General features: G+C 37.4%; 1 protein-coding gene across 1 annotated transcript in view; it reads left to right on the plus strand.

The window, feature by feature from the left end:
• Positions 1–2,814: 2,814 nt before the first annotated feature.
• trmt61a (tRNA methyltransferase 61A) overlaps positions 2,815–19,764 on the plus strand; it is a 23,708-nt gene continuing 6,758 nt past the window's right edge. Inside the window, exons 1-3 of the mRNA NM_001005009.1 lie at positions 2,815–2,907; positions 3,924–4,277; positions 15,858–16,124. Coding sequence (NP_001005009.1) covers positions 3,947–4,277; positions 15,858–16,124 — 598 coding nt within the window. The 5' untranslated portion in view covers positions 2,815–2,907; positions 3,924–3,946. The remainder of the gene's footprint in view (positions 2,908–3,923; positions 4,278–15,857; positions 16,125–19,764) is intronic.

The raw sequence follows: 19,764 nt of genomic DNA on the forward strand, positions 1-19,764 counted from the left end.
AGTCTATTTTAACCAAATCATTTACATTTTTAAAAATCATTTAAACCCTTTTCTCTGTAATAATAAAACAGTAGCTTGTTTTTAACAGTAACTAAGCTGCATGGATCCATACTGGTGGAAAAACAATCTGTTAGGGTTCCCTGTTTAAAGGTTTTTAGTAAACTTAAAGTATTAATATAAACTATGTTTGCAATTCCTGGGCTGCCATCTGTGGTGAACTGCACAGAAAGTTTTGTCTTCAGTTCCAGTGCACCAAAGTTGTATGAAAACAAGTGTTTGTTAAATTGCAAACTTTTGACTAAAGCTTTAGTGGACCCGTTCTCTGTGCATCCTGGTAAATAAACTAATCACAGAATATGTTTCATGTTACAATTGAGCAAGAGAACTGACTTGGCAGTGACTTGGCACTCTGAAACTTTGACATCAAGGTACCATGTTCTGATGACTTTATTTGTTGCTGAAATAACCTTAACAGTAACCTTAAACAGTCATTGTGTAGTGCCTGACCATTGGCCCAAATCCACTGCTGGTGGTTTGAACAGCTATTCCAATTCTGACCCCTGTCTGTTCCTAATAACATCTGACCACCACCTGTCCTAAGCAGCTCATATTTGCTGAATGAATTTTACTGCCTTTCCTGACCTTTGACCTGTGTTGACTTTGCTGACTTTTCCATTCCTCGACTTTGGCCTGAATCTTAAAAGTTCACACTTCTAAATAGGTGTTCTGGTCCTCAGCAGGATCTGTCAATTACACTAGCTATATGAGGTGTCCTGTCAGTACCTAAGGAGCAAAGGGCTCAGCCTAATTCCAATTGCAGCAGTTGCAAAGAGATGAAGTACTTTGAACCAAATCATGTCAGCAAATGCAAAACTTGCATTAATTTTAGCAGAGCCTTCTATGAAGTGTATACTTCGGGGTATGCACTAATTTATTGTCTCTGACTTGCACTACACTGTGCTAGAGAGAGATGTATTTTAATTCAAAGACCAATATAGCAATCAGTCTGAGGGCCTGGTCTGTAATAAAGTGGAATAGAAGTATGAGATTAACCCATTCTTTACTAATTAAAGGCTTCCAGGATTCAAAAGAAAATCTATTTTTACACTCTCTCCCTAGTCTGAACTACTCTCCCATGTTAAATGCAACAGACAGCTCTTGAAGCAATTAACCCAGCTTTACATACTAACTATTTTAAACCAGAAGTAAAAGTCTTTACCTAAAAAAATGATTTTATGGAATGTATGATCCTACAGTGCCTGGCTAATGTATCCCCTTACTATGGGTTAATAGCTGCATGACCTGCTAAATGTAAGTCATATGCTATTTGTCTCTTGGATGAGATGATAGTTTCCTTTTGTTTGTCCATAGCCTTAGTTACTGTGAAAACCCCATAGATTCTGTGTTAATATACATCAATTATTGTGTGGCAACATGTTAATCTATGCATTTAGTATAGGTGTTCTGTATGAGAGCCATATCAGGATGTAGGGAGCCTAAACTAACAAGTGAACCCACCAAGGGTATGATTATGGAGTGAAGAGTGATCAGATCAAGGGGGCTTAAATTGGTAAGGACAAGATAATCATCCAATAAACATGTGTGTATGTCTATGTCTAAATCAGTCTTTCTATGTTTTAGGGCAACTTTCACAATGCTCACAAGTTTAAGAAATTCTCTTTATTTCTTGCAAATAAATCACTGGGTGTAGCCTAGAGCAGGGATCCCCAGCTTTTTTACTTGTGAGCCACACTCAGATGTACAAATTGTTGGTGAGCCACACAAGCATGAAAAAAGTTCTTTGAGTATTCTAAATAAGCACTGTGATTGGTTATTTGGTAGCACCATGTGGACTGCTGGCCTGCGGGATGCTCTTCTTGGAGTCTCTGTATCCGTGCTTCCAAAACTTGTCTCCAAGCCAGAGATTTAAAAGTGGGCTTTGAGGCCACTGGGAGCAACATCAAAGGGGGTGGGGAGCAACATGTTGGTCACTATCCACTAGCTAGAGTATTATCTTTACAAAATCTTTATACTAACAAAAAAAATGAGGTCTCTACTACCTTTAGGGCTAGGCAATCTTCAGGCCTGTGGGACACGTGTGTGGCTTTAAAATTTCAGAATTTCAGAATAACTCTCATCCTATCAAAGAATATCACTGACATCTTTGTGTGACATCATTTTTTAAAAATATAAAGGGCCCTTCAACAAGTGATATCACAGTGGAGATTTGACATTGGCATGCACATCTGGTAAAACGAATGCATGCTTTATAATCCATTTGTCCAAGTGCCCACTACCATCCTATCCTTTCATTAGTACTGTTGCTGTGGAGAAATGTTTTTTTTAGCAATTTGGAAATTGGAATTAACTGTGATTTAGAAAAGCGTATAGAGCAGGGTGGTTATGGTGTGGGAAGGTACTGATGGAGAAGTCACTGCTGACAGCAGAAAGCCGCACGGCACTAGGGCGGGCTTGTAAAGAAAGTGTGAGGGGGTCACAGTAATGATTTCAAATACAAATGCGGCATTTATTTATATTTAATAGCCCATTGTAGGTAACACAGGTTCATCTCACAGAAAAGGTGCAGCAGAAGACGTGCGCATCAGCTCTAAGGGATTAGTTGTATAAAGCCCAAATGTATCTTTTCTAACGAAATGTATATTATTATTAATTTATCCTGCCAGCACGCATTTTTGCTTAGGCTGCTAATGTTCCATCCTAAACCCAGCCAAGATACGTGGTTTATATGCTCAGGGAACTTCCCTGCCAGCACCACTGACAAGCGCAAGTCTCCGTGACGTCATCTCTGTGCGACGCGGAACCGGCACACGTGCCTAGTAGGAGGAAGCGGCGTTTTGCCAGGGATCTTGTGTACAGTAGTTCCTTGCTACATTCCGGCTACAAATCGTGAGTTTTTATAAAACAGAATATCCATGAGGCTAAGACATCTGTTAGCTTGTCTAAAATGTGTGATATATTCACTCATTTCCATTAATAATAATGATAATCCAGTTTCTGATGATGTATTCCTCAGTGGCCCACTGCCCATCAATATGTCAAGTCGGTGTGTGGTGGGTGTGATACTCCAGTTGCTTATGATGTATCACGTGAATACTTTTACATTCTGTAGTGGAGTAATACAATCCAGGGTCAGGGAGCTCCTTAAATAGTGATCTTCAAATAGGAAAGGGAAAAGGTCCTTTGCTTCCAGTTTCTGATATATAATACACAAAGCAGGTGCAAAGAAGAACTGGGTATTCCTTGTATTATGCAAGCTATGACATTCCAAAGGCAAGGATGTCAAAGTGTAACATCCCAAAGCATTGTGACCAAGTACTGTAATTCCTAGTTTGTAATGCTCACAATGTCATAGTAAAGATTTGTAGATTTCTTTGGAGAGCATATATATCAGATCAGTGTTTTAGCCATGTTACTGCTTGAAAGGTTTATTGGGCTAAATGTATTAGATTAAAATAGCAAACAACAGCCCATTTAGTAGTGGTAGCACATTTAACTGTGGTATATCTAAAGTGTGCTCTAATAAATGAAGTCGTTTTCATGTTGGCGCTTAAGATAAATCTGGCATTCATTCACTTTCATAAACTGGGCTCTATAGTGCACGACTTTTTCATTGGTATAAGGTGCTACTTAAATTTTAATAGGGGTTATTGATGACAGATTCTCTGATAGACAGTGCATGTGTCATAAAATATATACATTTACTGCCCTTCGTCTTGGTCTTATACTTCTTACCATGCAAACTGCTTAATGCATAGGTTGGGCAATCTCAAACCAAATATATTCATCAAATATAATTAAAATTAGACATATATCTTTTTAGAAAGCACCATTAAACTGGTTATAGTTTGTGAAATTGCTTTCAGTTAGAACTGACAATATTTTTTGGTTCACTTTACTTTTAGGTTGAACAGCAGAATATAACAGCATGAGTTTTGTGGAATACAAAGAATTTATTGAAGATGGAGATACAGCCATTGTCTTCCTGGGTCATGACTCAATGTTTCCAATTACCATCCAAAATGGTAGCCAGACACAGACAAAATATGGAGTCATCAGACATTCCACTGACTTAATAGGAAAAAAGTATGGGTCCAAGGTGATTTGCAGTAAAGGAGGATGGGTCTATATCCTATACCCTACTCCAGAGTTATGGACCCTGAATCTTCCTCACCGCACACAAATCCTTTATTCCACTGACATTTCTCTTATCACAATGATGCTGGAACTGAAGCCAGGATCAGTAGTATGTGAATCAGGTAATGTGTATGCATGTGTGGCATGCAGTATATGTGACATATACAGTTTCACACTGTTTGTTGCTAGTGACATAGATGTGTGCGGCTACCTTCCCCTTTTATTAAGTAGAATTTTTACCCAGGAAATACACAACAAATGGAACATTTACTGAAAACATATTCTGTTTCATTGTTAAACCATAGTGTAAGAACTCATTTTGCACTAATTTTATCTCACCAGCTTTAGGAGATGCTTGAAAAGAAGGTATTACTGTATCTGCACTCTGCCTTTCATTTCTTTATGATATGAAATAACAGGGGGAGATAAAGCAATTAACAACAAAGCAAAATAGTGGGTAGTATGCCACATCTGCTTAAAGGACAATGAAAGGTTAATATAAATTAATAGTAAGTCTAAAGGCATTCTTTTTAAGTACTTACTGCATATCTAAATTCCCAGATCCCTGCTTGCTTCTCTGAGATATGGGGCTGGCAGCCTACAGCAGTGTGAAGACTACAGTGACATCACTGAAATCTCTCTCCCCTTCCTGTAGGTGCCAGTGGCAGCCTTCCTATTCTCTGAGCATGTGTGTAACTTGATCCTGTCTGCTGTTCTAAGCTACACATGCCCACCAGCCAATCAGAAGCGGATCTGCCAGAGGGGAGGGGGGGAGGGAATGAAACACATGTGCAGTATGAAGCAAGGAGGTAAAGGAAGGGAGAATACCTTTTTAGAGATGGCTGCCTGTTCTAGAAAATATGAAGTAAGTGTGACTGAGTAAATATTTGATTAGGTGAGCCAAAAGTGTGGTGTTTTTACTAAACAATAGGAGGACTATTGGGCAGTATGCTTTTTCAATTTTGACTTGCATTCTCCTTTAAAATAACCCTTGACATTGCAGTCTAGCTATATACAGTATCAATACAGCAATAACTCAGTATCACTGAGAGGCATAATGTGCTTTAATCCCAAAATGTTGAGCATTCTTAGTTTCAGCTAACATAGTCTGCCTCATATAATACAATAGCAGAGCTTGTGGACCTCTAAAATGCCTTTTTTACAGTAATAGAACAACTGTATTGGACACCACTACCAAGGCAAGAAATATCAGATTAAGATACAGAGCAAGCAAGGGAGGACTCTTTTCAAATAAAATAATGCATGGATTTAGGTTCAAGGCTGGAGAAATTACTCTGATTGCATAGAATAAAGGAACACATAAAAATCAGATGCATTTGCTTACTGATAAAACAGTTTAGTAGCAAAACCAGCCATAGTTCTCTGTAACTGTCCAAGGTTTGTCAGGTTTATGTAGTTGTTAACAGATCCCAAACAACTATATAAATTAAGGCTGATGATAACCAGGACTTGAGCCATAGGTCCAAGCCTGCAGAACATAGTGAGACAAACCTATGGGCAAATAACTGTTTTACCTATACTATTTTTGCATCTATTTTATAATGGGTCTGTATAAGTTCTCACATTATTTATTCATAGTAGATCTATAAAGAGAACATTAGGGCATCCCCTGATATTGAAAGAAAATAGGTTGCAAAAATGTTTTTTTTACATTGACAGCTGTGAAGTGACTGTACTAACAGATACATTAGATAGATTAAAAAAAAATGTTTGGATTCCTTTTTCATAAGTGAGAACATACTGGGGAAAAATGAACACTTTTAATAAAAAAAGATAATTTACGGTCTGGTTGCCCTTTTAGAGTTAAGAAACAATTTTTCCCTCCCATTCTGAGGCAACTTGGAGAACATTTAAGATGGGTTGTTTTGCCTTTCCCTGTAGTCGGGTTACTCTACTGATATATAATTAAGAGTGGACCTGAATAGAAAAGTAAGTAATATAAAGTAACAATAACAAACTGTAGCCTCACAAAGCAATAGGTTTTTGGTTCGGGGGTCATGAGACCCATTTGAAAGCTGCAAAGAGTTAGAAGAAGAATTAAAATAATATAAAAACTATGCAAAATACAAAAAGTGAAGATTCATTGAAAAGTTGCTTAGAATTGGCCTTTCTTTAACATACGAAAAGTTAACTTAAAGGTGAACTACCCCTTTAACAAATGGTTGAACTACATGAACCCTTTCATTTGTCAGGTTCGTCTACTATGTTACTTTTTCTCTAAAGACATTGGTCAGGAAATCGATGGGGCAGGTGTGAAAATTTTAGTTAGCACTAAAATGTGCCCATTGTCTAGTTGTTTGCAGGACCAAGCATGTAGTTTTCCTAGCTTCAACTAGACGATATCCTTAAAATTGGTTGTTTTAGTTTAACAATTCCTACTTTTAATTGATTGTTTCAGGATAAGCTTGGTCCTATGATAACTAAAAGATCTTTTAAAAATCTTAATGTGTATGGCCAGCTTTAGGCTAATGGTAAAAGGAGCTGTACATTCTCTTTTCTCTGCCTGTGTTATTTTCATGTATTGGCTTTTCTCTAGCGTTTATGGCAAGTCGGTGAGGCGACCGATATCGCTGAAGACTGCGGATATCGGTCGACTTGCCGATTGGGCGGGTTAAAAGATTTTGATCGGGCGCCATTAAAGATGCCTGAGCAAAATCTACTTTCAGGGCTGAATCGGCAGAAGGAGGTAGAAATCCTATTGTCTACCGATGGTCGCACGAAAGATCGAAAATCACCACGTGTGTGGCCACCTTAAGGGAGTAGAAAATGCAGATACTCCATTGTTCAAGCAGCTGTTATCCTGGCATGACTAGAATAGTCTTGACATTTGTCTCTGTGCTTTCTAAGCACATTTACTTTGGTAAATGTTGATCACAGTAGGTATAGGTATAATTGTTAGTTGCTTTTACTGCTTATTCAGAAATATTAGTTCTTTGTAATTGCAGATTGTATTGGATATTGCCCAGTTGCTCAATTTATTGCCCCTTGCACCACATGCAATAATGCAGCACACTGTGCTGTGGTGCGTACAGTTTCCTACCTATAGTTTGGCACTGGGGTGAGTGGTGAGGCAGAGTCATTCTTTTGCAGAAAGCCTGCTCTTTGGTATTGCACCTTACAATTAAGACACTTGCTTGCAATGTTCCAGGATGCTTGGCCATTCACATTACATACTGTACCTCCTATAATAACTGACTCTCCATTTCAACCTAATTTTTAATGCAGACTATTATCTGCTAACACTATTAATATTTATGTTACATTTGTTCTGAAACTGTTTTCCAAGAGGCATCTACAGTGTCACAATCTACTGGCCTGCATTAGGCAATGATCTACGTTTGCAGGGGGTATCATATCACATAAATATATTTTTCAGTGCAAGTGTACCTAATCCCCTTCTCTTGTAGGTAAAAATGGAAAGTAATACAGAAACTCCCATGATCAGCTCATGCACGCTATGCCTGCTAATATAATTACAGTTTTTTTTAATTGTTCCCAGGCATACTTGCACTCTCCTACATCCATGTCTGTCATTCACTATCTGTACATAACAGTTCCTTTCATCTCTTTTAACCCAAGTACTGATTCCCTTGCCTCCAAAGTAAAAGACAAGTGATACCATTCTTACAGGTGAAAGTGGAGAATAGACAGGTATATGCATTTCAAGCCATTGTGTACTCAACTAATTGGAGGTGGAATAGGTTTGCAGGGAATCCCAGTGTATCAGTGCCTATACCATACACACACACTCCATCTGCATTTATCTCTGGTGATACAACAATTAAAATAACACAAATATTGTTAATGCATCACAGTGGGTCATTTCCCCTCATGATTATTGTACTTCCCATCTGATTTACATAAGATATTTATCTTGTTCCTATTAAATGCACCAACAGCATGTACTAAATGATGGGTGTTGGCACAGAGAGCACAAAGCCGGTAATCAGTCTACTCTGCTATTATTCATATGGCACCACTAGACTTTTATTTTTTTGTATATCATAATCACTATCAGACAGTAGAAGTTTAGCAGGCTCTTAATATGGCTGTGCAATGTGTCACTTTAGAGTGGCGGCACAGCGCCTTTGGCTGCTGTTTGCTCCCCCTTTCTCAGCTTTGCCCTCAAACACACATACAGTCAATGTACCTTAAGCTGGTGTGAAGAAGTGCAGCTTTGTGTTTGTTTATAGCTACGGGATTAGGAAACTAAGTAGCAAGCAGATTATATTAAATAAATCCCTTACATGCTTCCGTTTTTCTTGTTTAAAAATGTGATAGATCATTAGATGATATTCTGGCATGCGAGATCACATTACAGTGTGGGTGCCGGTGATGCGTAATAAGTCCCTGTGTTTTTTGCATTCCATTTTTCTGCATGAATGTATGCAGCTCAGGGCACTGATATTGATCTCAATCCAGCCGCTAGGTCCTCTTCCACACAGTAGCTTTGCAAGGGATATTTCATTTTGATAATGGCCTAGCATTTACAAGCTTCTTGCTAAGCTGCTGTTCAAAAAGCTTACGCAGAGCACGTGATCTTGTGCTGCTCTGGAGGTCACAGATGGTATCTCAGTAGAAGCAAAAGTACATTTCATTGTAAAATGTGACCTTAGTTTTATTGTATTTGTGCATGCCTCTTTTAACTCCTTTCATGCTTGTAGTGTCCCCACAGTACTGCTATTCTTTGATTGTTATATTTTATGTCAATTGTTTACATTTTCACATTGGAAAACACCGGTGATTTCAATATCTTCACTGGATTAACATATGAGCTTTGCCCATTGAGTAATATGTATGCCACTTATCACTAATTCCATTCTCTATATAGATTTCTTAGAACAATTGTACTTGGGCATGGATACAGCAGTCTGTATAGAGATCAGTCCCAAAGAATGATTTGTACGCAATCGTGGAGTATGGAATTTTTGACATATTTGCTAATGCAGTAATCTTGCTGAAGACTTTCTTCTATGATCAAACTCACAAATGTTTTTTTCCTTTGTGAAATTATTCAATTCTTTGTTGGGCTAGTGATATTCTTGTATGCTTTTTGCCAATACATTCCCAAATCTTGATTTTAAGGAGTTTCCAACAACCTGGTTAGTCTGTGTCAGCCACTGATAGAAGGGCACAATACACTTATTGGCTTAATGAAAAGATTTATACAGCAAACCTTTGCAAATCACTTTATCAGGCATGATATAAGGCAGAATCTGAAATATTTGTAATATGCCTCATAAAGAAACCTACCTAGACTGAATGGTTTGTTTGTCTCTGCATGATACCTCATAAATGGTAATTACACAGTATTCAGGCCCTTGGTTTTTGCTATTCTTACTTTTTATCTATAAATCATTTAAAGGGGGGGTTGAAATACAATAGGACTGTTAATGTAACAATCATATATCCAGTTGTACAGAGTGAGAAGTTTCAGAGGCAGTTTCAAATTACGTACCAGCCAAATACAAATGATATCCAAACTTGGACAGCTATGGGATTATCTTTAAAGGTATAGTTCACCTTAATCAACCTTTTGGGGGCCTATTTATTATACTGTGTAAAACGTAATTTGCTGAAAAAACGGTGTAAAAAGCTGTGTAAAATAAGAAGCAAATTTGGTGTCTAAATGCCAGATTGTAGACCGTTATTTTACTCAAGTTCTGGCTGAAGAAAAAACATTTTTGTTTTGTTTTTTTTACACAGCAAAGCCTGCTGAATTTTGTTGCCATTTTTTACACAGCATAATAAATATGCCCCTAAATGTGATGTAGATGGCAGAATTTTAATCTGTATGCAACTGATCTTGATTTCTTATTCTTTGTAATCATTGGGTTACATCTATTTTTATTCTGTAGCTTTCAGAACTGGAATATTTTTGTTTGTTTTTTATCTTTTTATTTGAATAAATTTATTCAAGTATGGAGCTGCGTATAGCTTCATTTTGAGGGTATTTGGTGTGGGTTTGGAGTGACTGAAGAGCAGAAATGGGAAGTAAGACAAAACAACCAATTTAATGTGAACTTGCCATTGGAAAAAACAATAGTACTGCCCATTGACAAATTTAGCAAGTATGTAAAACTCCATCTGTTAAGCCAGTCATGTGGGAAAGCCAGGTTCTGTTCAGGTATGGGACCTGTTATTCAGAATGCTCAGGACCTGGGGTTTTCCCGATAAGAGATCTTTCCGTAATTTGGATCTCCATACCTTAAGTCTGCTAAAAAATAATTTAAATATTGAATATACCCAAATGGACTGTTTTGTCTCCAATAAGGATTAATTCTATCTTAGTTGGTTTCAAGTACAAGGTACTGTTTTATTATTACAGAGAAAAAGGAAATCATTTTTAAAAAAAAAACTTTCAGTAATTCAGAACTTTCTGGATAATGGGTTTCCGGATAACAGATCCCATACCTGTACCAGAAAAAAGGGATGGTATGTACTCATGGTGCCAGCCATGTGTATGTATGAACTATCACTGCTGTTAAAAAGGGCAGGTGTACAGTGATAATTTGGTATTTCATGAATATATATTCATTCAGACTGATATTCACTGGTTGGACTAAATTAAGAAGAGATCATCATTCCTTTGTTGTTGTTAATGTGGTGTTTTGAAGATGAAACAAAGGAAGCATCAATTATATAAGCAAATGTTTAGGGCTTTTTATTTTTAAAGGAATAGTCATGGGAAAACATGTTCTTTTCGAAGCGCATTGCCAACAGAATCCTGCATTGAAATTAGTTTTTCAAAACTGCAAACAGATTTTAATTTTAAAATTTCAAATGGGGCTAGCCATATTCTTCATTTCCCAGGGTGCCGCAGCCATGTGACTTGTGCTGTGATACAATTCATTCACACTTTACTGCTGAGCTGCAAGTTGGAGTGATATCACCCCCTTCCCAGCAGCCGATCAGCAGAACAATGGGAAGGCAGCAAGAAAGCAGCTCCCAGTAGATATCAGAATAGCACTCAATAGTAAGAAATCTAAGTCCAGCTTGGGACTCCTCCAATTACATGGGAGTAGGAGAAATAGGTTACCTGAAAGCAGTTCTAATGTGTAGCGCTGGCTTCTCCTGAAAGCTCAGACTCAGGCACAATGCACTGAGATGGCTGCCTACACACCAATACTACAGCTAAAAAATACATTTGCTGGTTCAAGAATAAAATTTTAAATGGTAGTGTGAATTATTTGCCATGTAAATAGTGTAATTTAGAAATAAAAAGTACACCATAAAACTCACGAGAGTATACGAAGAACTCTCTGGGCAGTCTTACGTTAGTATGAGAGACTGGAGTAGCAGTTTTAAGTTACAGATACATGAGACAGGTACTTTCTATGTCTTATATTGTTGTAACAGTAGTTTCATGGTAGAGCAGTTTTACCAAAATTCATTATTTGCTGCAGTTATATATGAAGTTTTTTTTGTTTTTTCAGGACCAAGGTATTTGCATTAGTAAAGTTTTCAAGGGCCATAAGGCGAATGTATGTCTGGAGGATTGAAGTGAAGAGAGGATTGTCCAAGATAGGGCTGTAGAGAGCAAATAAATTGTTTAACATTATTATTGCCATAAGCTATATCCTCTGTGAGTATATAAACTGTACCCAAGAAGCTCAAAAACAAAATGGGACAGCTGCAGAACATAAAAACTTAAAAAATAAAAAGGGACTCAAGTAGAATTGATATCAGCTGGCAACCCTTTTAAATATGCGTACTTTCCCTCTTTTGTTCCTGTTATCTAAAAATGTTACATTGTGTTTTCTAATATAAGAGCAAGCTGTAGCTTTTCAACTGTTATTGTAGGCTGTCTGAACCTAGGAGAATGGAGACAACTAACGGGGCATAGCAAATGAGGTAGTGAGTTTAAATTGTCATTCACGGCTTGGAAATTGACACGGCTCCATTACAACATACTCTGCACAGAGTACGGTCATTTTCTTTCATTGTGCTTATATAACATTATTCTATGATCATTAGCATAAATCTTCTACTTATGCTAGTTATGTCCCCATTCCTGGATAATCATCTATTTAAAATCCTAATGTATTTTATAAGCAAGCACCTGATATTGTGAAGGGATACCGATTCCAACCTGTAGCCAAAAACTTTAAAAAAGAAAATAGAGGAAACACCCACAAAGTTTTTTTCAAATGTTATCATCATTGGGCCTAATGGCACAAAGGACTTTAGCAGCTTTTGAAGTCATGCACATACAGAGAATTCATAACACTTGTTAAATTGAGTAATTCCTAACAACTGTTAACTGCAGTAAGAGTAATTTTCCCACAAAAGATGATGGAATGCTTCAGGGAAATGCGCCTCTCTAAGATTATGTTGGTTATCCAGGTAAGAGGTTAAAAATACATTTATTTTGGTTTCTCCTCACCACATGCACCTTTTAGTAGATTGGATATGGATAGCACCAGATATACAGCTGGCATATTGTGAAAAGAAAATGGCTATAGGTGAAAACTGACTTTGAGCCCATCAGTCTCTAATCTCTAAAACATTAGGAAGCAGTCTGAAGTGTCTTTTGCATATAGCTTGGAGTCACTCTTGGAACAAGGACCAAAGGGTATGTGATAGAGGAGTATAATAGGGTATTCTTGGGTTGTCACCTTTCTGGTTTTCTCTTGGGCTGTCTGATAAAACTGACTAGATTTGGTACAGGTATCAGACCCCTTATCCAGAAACCTGTTATCCAGAAAGTTCAGAATTACGGAAAGGTCATTTTAATCAAATAATTCACATTTTTTAAAATGGTTTCTTTTTACTTTTAATAAAACAGTACCTTGTATTTAAACCCAACTAAGATATAATTTATCCTTATTGGAGCCAAAACAATCCTATTGGGTTTAATTACGGTTTAAATAATTTTTTAGCAGACTTAAGGTAGGAGATCCAAATTACGGAAAGACCCCTTTTCAGGAAAACACCAGGTCCCGAGCATTCTGGATAACTGGTCCTATTTCTCTAATCCCAAACAGCAGAGTTTGTCTGGGTTTCAGATCTCTTATTGATATAGATGAGAAAACGTTTTCACTTTCCATTTTTTTGCATACCCCTTTGCTTACAAAGGAATTAATCTACAGTGCACCGTATTATCTACTGGTTCTATATTGTCTTCTTTATTTACAGTCCCTTAGTACAAAGGCTTTTGCTTTTTTTCAGCTCTTTAATCTTATTTGTTTGATCATAGAGTGTTGTATGTAATAAGTTAATAGGTGCTATATTCATTAGTGACGACGGCTGTTGTTTATGACATTGATATACAATTGCTATATAAAATGTAGGTCTGTTGGTTCTTTGGTCTGTTTGGCGTAAATTATAATGATATATGTTATTACTTTCATTTATAGTTAACCTTGGCTTTTTAAAGGAACAGTAAAGCTTAATTGCATTTAAGTTTTATGTGAAAGGTCATTTATTAACATTGGAATTTTTATAGGTAACAATGACAACAACATCACTGAACAACAGTTATAGTAAATCTTCCATGCTGTTCATTAACTTTTTCAAGGGACATGGTTTATGGTAGAGGGCAGACACTTTAAATGCATGCTATCGCTGGTCGTTATAAAACAGAGAAAGACATTTGAACAGGCAGCTGAATCCAGATCAGTTTGTGTGCAGAATGCACTTGATTCCATAGAGTATCTGAAACGTTCCTTGCACTTATGGCTGCTCCTTTGCTTTGTCCAAACACATCCTGGAAATTTTGCCTTTTTCAGTCAGTCATAACGTGGGTCTTTACAAGGGCACGCTTCTACAGACTGTTCCCTTTGCCAACTAAACTCCAACTTTAGCAGGCACAATAGTTCACCAGATACCAAATCTGTCCAGCTTTTATTGTGTGCACTGTAGTTTTGTAGAATACAGCATTTTTTCATTTACACCAGGGGTGTCAAACTCAATCACATGAGGGGGCCAAAATCTAAAACACAGGCTAAGTCACCAGCCAAATTTTTTATTAAGCAGGCGCAGTCACAGTGCAGTCAGGCGATTGGTGCTGCACGGTCAGGCACAGTCACCAGGGGCCACATATAACAGCCAGAAGGGCCTTATTCGGCCCATGGGCCTTGTATTTGACACGTGTGATTTACACTGTAGTTTGTTAGATCTAGCTAATATTATGTACATATGTGAGCTTGCAATTTTTATTTTATTTGCTGTGGCAGCAACCTTTGGGTCTAATTCCTGCAGTTTGAGAACACAGCATGGCTTGCTGCCTTCCTATCTGCCTGTCACATTGGATGCCAAAGTCATGTAGCTTTCCTTTGTATTTGCTCTATCAGTGCATTTCCCCATGAGCTGCTTAACTAGAGGACACTTGTGATTTAACCCAAAGTCATAGTGTGTAATTAACTCTATATCCTACAAATATATGCAAGTCCTTGGGATCTCTGCTTCTGGTAGTTTTAACAAGATTTTTCTTCCCTTACATAAATATAACATTGATGTAACCTGTAATTAAGACCATGTGATAAATCTCCTTGTACCTTTAGAAGCTTGTGCTCTGTTTCACTAGGTCAGAAAAGTAACAGTATGTTGCTCCCTTATGTAACTGCCAGGCATACCCGCATATATGTATCTCAAATTCGGTTGTAGTGTACCCCAAAAAGCTCATGTGCCACCTGACACTGAAATAAAATAGTGAATGTAAAAGCACCACTTAATATCAGTCTTGGTAACTGGCAAGCCACAAATTACCACTCTAGGGGGTGGGAGTGCTACAGTGGATCTCTGCCGACCAATTCAAAACAAGATATAGCTAAAACTGCATCATGTCTATATGCTCGCTGTTGCACAGTTGGACAACATTATAAAAAATGTAACTCTGTACCAGCTTCAGAATTGCACTTTAATGTGCAGCTTCATTTTGTGTACACATTCATTGGTGCATGTTTAAAATGTGGTCATTCTTTTTTTACATCTGGGCATTCAGTAATGTATAAGTCAGAATGCACGGGGAATTGGATTTTCCATTTGCACTCACACTGCTTACCAGGTAATGCAGAACGACCTGTAACACTTATACAGTATTTTAATATTATAACTAAGGCATGTTAAACCCATGGCCCTCCTGCTGCTTTGATCTATAACTCTCAACCCCCTGCTTGTTAAGTGCCTGTTTAAAGAGTTTGACCTACTTGGATTAGTATAGCTTGAGGGCCATGCATATGCCATAGTTGCCAAAGCCTTAATATTTTCTGCAGTCCTTGTACATGAGAGGCTGTGCAAGATGGCTGTAACATTGATCTTTTAAATTAAAAATGCAGTGACAGTTATGAATTCTTAGAAAGATTCATATCTGCCATCTTACACAGCATGGGTATTTATTAAATATGAACATTTAGGGGGTGATTTATCATTGTTCGAGTTAGATTTTTTTTTTTCCCCTAATTCAAGTTCTTGACTGGAATTTGAATTATGGTTCAAAAACTTGAATGTCTGGTATTTATGAAGTGATTACTTGAATATAAAACTTCACTATCTAAAAGCTAGTGAGTTTATATAGAGGACACTGGGAGTTGTCCTAGGCAACGTCAAGCCATATTCTGCTTGGTAAAATAAATTCAAATTCACAAGCTCCAAAATTTGAAAATAAGCCCATAAATTCCATTTTCTTTATTATATTATTTAGACTGGTTACTTGACCTTTATCTGTGTATTTTGTTTAGGCACTGGAAGTGGCTCACTCTCACATGCTATTATACGGACAGTGGCCCCCACAGGTCATCTATACACAGTGGAGTTCCACCAGCAGAGAGCGGAAAAAGCCATAGAGGAGTTCCGGCAGCATAAAGTGGATCATCTGGTCACAGTGAAGAACCAGGATGTGTGCAAGCATGGCTTTGGTGTCACTGGCATTGCGGATGCTGTATTCCTCGACATCCCTTCCCCCTGGGAAGCTATTGGGCATGCAAAATCTGCAATGAAGAGTGAAGGTACAGCCTGGTTTCCTTATTGCAATCAATTTTGTATTTTTGTGCCTCCTAATACTTTGAGTCAGTGACCCTAGCAACCAGATTATAATTTAAACAACATCAAATACCTTGAATCCTCAAGAAATAGAAATGAAGACCAGTTATAGTTGTCTTAGAATTGCACTGCCTTATCGGTTAATTTAAAGTAATATCGCATTGGTTGATTTCAGGCAACTTGGACCCTGCAATTTTTATTCATTTCGGAGGTGCCAGACTGTGTGCCATTGCTCTCATACAACATTAGAGTTTATTTACATAGATATTAGCTGATGCCGCATCATAAAGGGGAAAGTTAGAGCCCAGAACAAAAAATTGCATGTGTTGCTTTAGACCATGCTATATGAGTTTGTAGATTTTAATTGAAATTGCTTCTAAAGCACAACTGTGGGATGCAAAGGACAATGAATCAAAGGAAAGGGAAGATTAAATCACTGATCTTTAGATCTGGGAAAATTCACCTCTTCTTTAAAAAAATAATACATGGAAGCAGAAGAAAAGTGGCACAGTTACACTCAGAGTTGCTTAGGTCAGATCACTTCTTATGTTTGCTTAACTTAAAAGAAATCAAATGAAGAAAAGCATTCAAGGGCATTGGCACATGGGGGCTTTTGAGAGCTTTACCCAACGCATTTTATATTAGCACAAGTGGTGGAAAAACATCTACTGCGTTGTATGAACATCACCTGTAAGTGCTAAGGAGTGCTTTTACACAGTCCTCAGAGGGGAAAGATACCGCTGCAAAATAGTCTGCAGTAACTGTCACAGCGCTGGGCTAGGTTTGGGATGCTGTGCCTTCCACCCAGAGCCCTGTCTGATGACCTGACAAGGGTCACAAGGCATAGGAAGTTAATCTCTGTGCACTGTTCTACTTTCAGCAATCTTTAGACTTGAGAGTAAGAAAAAATATGATTTTAAAACTCGTAAAAATATACTGCAAGAGTATGCATAATATAATGTTAGAGAAATGTTCCTTCCAATCTCTCTATTTAGAGTAACAATCAGATTACAATGTTGCAGTAAAATAGATCTGACCTAAAATTAATTTATTGGACTAATTTCCCTGTAGAGTAAGAACAACCTAAATAAATTAAGTTTCTAAGTTGTATAAAATATAAACGCATTGGTTACTAAGACAATAGCTAAATTTGTTTCACTCACCAAAGCACATGGGAGCGATCAGTGTCTGAGTAGAGAAAGAGTACAACAAATGGAAATATTTAGCCAGAATCAATGTGAACAAAGCTCCTGTGCAAGATGGAGTGACTCCATTCTGACTCTACCTTGGCATAGTGCAAACAGATTGAAGGAAAAGTAGATAGAATTCCAATATTCAGAGTTTCAGCCTGGACCTGTTTTCATAACATCTGTTGTGGGGAAGGTCTGTAAAGGAATCATATATAGGAATATGTTAAACATGATATAATCAGCAGGTCTTATGAGATACAGACTTGTTTAATTATAAAATCTTTAGAACTGGATAGTGTTGTGCTGTAAGTGTGGTTGTTTTTAATTGTGGAAAGTATTTTAATACAGTGCCATATTAACAAGTTCTGTATAAACATGTTTTGAAGGATCCTTTATGCACATGTATAGAGAAATGACCAAGCTCAGTGTATCAAAGAATATGAGATTTAGTTTAAAAAATGTATGCCACTTATACCATTAATGACATTTCATCATAAATGTTTGATGGTGAAGTATTTAACTATCAAATGCTACCTTGCTATAGTGGGAACTCCACCTTACCATTATATATATAATGGTAAGGTGGAGTTTTATATTTACAAGCACAAGCAAGAGACAGTGGTATTCTATATTTGCATCAAATAAACTATAAATATGTCCTTTATAGTATTACATGTCTTTACAGAGTGCCATCCTGTCTCTTGTATGCAGTTAGCAGGATGCACCATGTTCAAAGCTCCGCGGGTTATTGCAGGATTTGTTTCCAATCTGTCTATCATATGGTTCTTGAATCATTCATCCTTTAGTGTACCTAATTCTCCTCCTTCTCCCCGCTCCATTCATACTGGGTTCAGTAATGTGCCGGCCAGCCTGACACATCTTTTTATTCCATTGTGCTGCTATGAATTAATTTGTTCCTCATAAGTGGGTGACACAGAAAGCAAATGGAGATCTGCAAATGTTATGCACCTGGCACCTCTGGTGATTTGATTGCTCATTTAGCTTCCTGGGTTTTGGAGTTAGAATATAGTAGGTCACACAGTGATAATGCATGCATCTTGCTCAGACCTACTCTAGCCCCCAGGCACTCATATCTAGACACCATAAATAAAGCATGTTCTGAATCCAATTCTTTTTTCCATGTATATTATGATTAGGCACAGTTGCACTACATCTGCTGTCAGTTAATACATACATATTAGGTGTATTGCTAGCCTAAAGAGATTGGAATAAATAAGAAGTGTGCTTCATCCTCACAAATGATATGTTGTTGAAATGTAATGATTTACTTTCTATAGGCTTTCTATAGGATTTCATTGCAAGGTTTATGGCAGAATTATCACCTGAAAACACAGCAGAGCTATAATGTAGCCCATTGCAGTAAATCCCTGGGATTATCCTGTAATTAACCTAGAAAATAAAGAGCCCCTTATGTCATACTGATTTCTACTGCAGGGTGGGATATGTGTTAACAGTGTTTCTTGATTTATACGGAGACATGCCAACATTGGAATACAGGCAAGAGGGAGTAAACCTAGATAGGTTGGGTTGCACCACAGCCTTTTTTGAAAGCCATGCCCACATAAAGCCACTATTTATTATTCAGTGCATGGGAGATCAGTCTTGAGACAATAATACAATATAGAGCACCTGGGTCATTGCACCCGCACTTTAGGGCCACTCCCTGACAAAAATGGCATCTTCCCCGCACTATAATAACAATTAGTGGATGTTAACATATTGCATTTCGTAGGGATGCAACTTACAGCACCCTGCAGCAAAGACAAGAGCTGTAAGGAGGAGGACATCTCTGGACAGAAATTAAACTGGTTAATTAAACTGGAATGAAACATTATTTCTGAAATAATCAAGTTAACTCTGTCTTCTTGTGGAGTGTGTTGGAGCTGGTTAAGCAAATGTAGCAAAGGACATTGACTTTTGAGAGATAACCTCCATAAAAAGATGTCTGACAGGGTTAAAGTAAAGTAGCTTGATACTTTCAGAAACAAAATGTCAAGTATATACTCTATACTGTAATCAGTTATATTTAGAAAGCTACTTATTTCAATTGTGATGAACCTTTTGTTTTTGATATGTGATGTGATCACTGAACACAGTAGCATTTTAGGTATTTTAGTATTTTGGCTGATAAGTAGTGAGATGAAAGACATCTAATTATTGATAAAGAATGTCATCCTTTATGCACTGGTATGAAGGTATGAGCAGGTCTTAAGTACAGGCACATGCAATTTATTTTTCTCCATTCTGATAGTGTTGGCGTCCATAAACAGCAGACACAACTTGGATGTCCTAAAGTTCAGTGTACTGTTATTTTTGTTCTTAGCACCATGTGTTTTCCTTTTAAAGGAGGCTGTAAAACATCCTGCATAAACAAGATGTTTGAAGTAGAAAATTG

Source organism: Xenopus tropicalis, chromosome 8 (assembly GCF_000004195.4).
Source record: "Xenopus tropicalis strain Nigerian chromosome 8, UCB_Xtro_10.0, whole genome shotgun sequence".
Lineage (NCBI taxonomy): Eukaryota > Metazoa > Chordata > Amphibia > Anura > Pipidae > Xenopus > Xenopus tropicalis.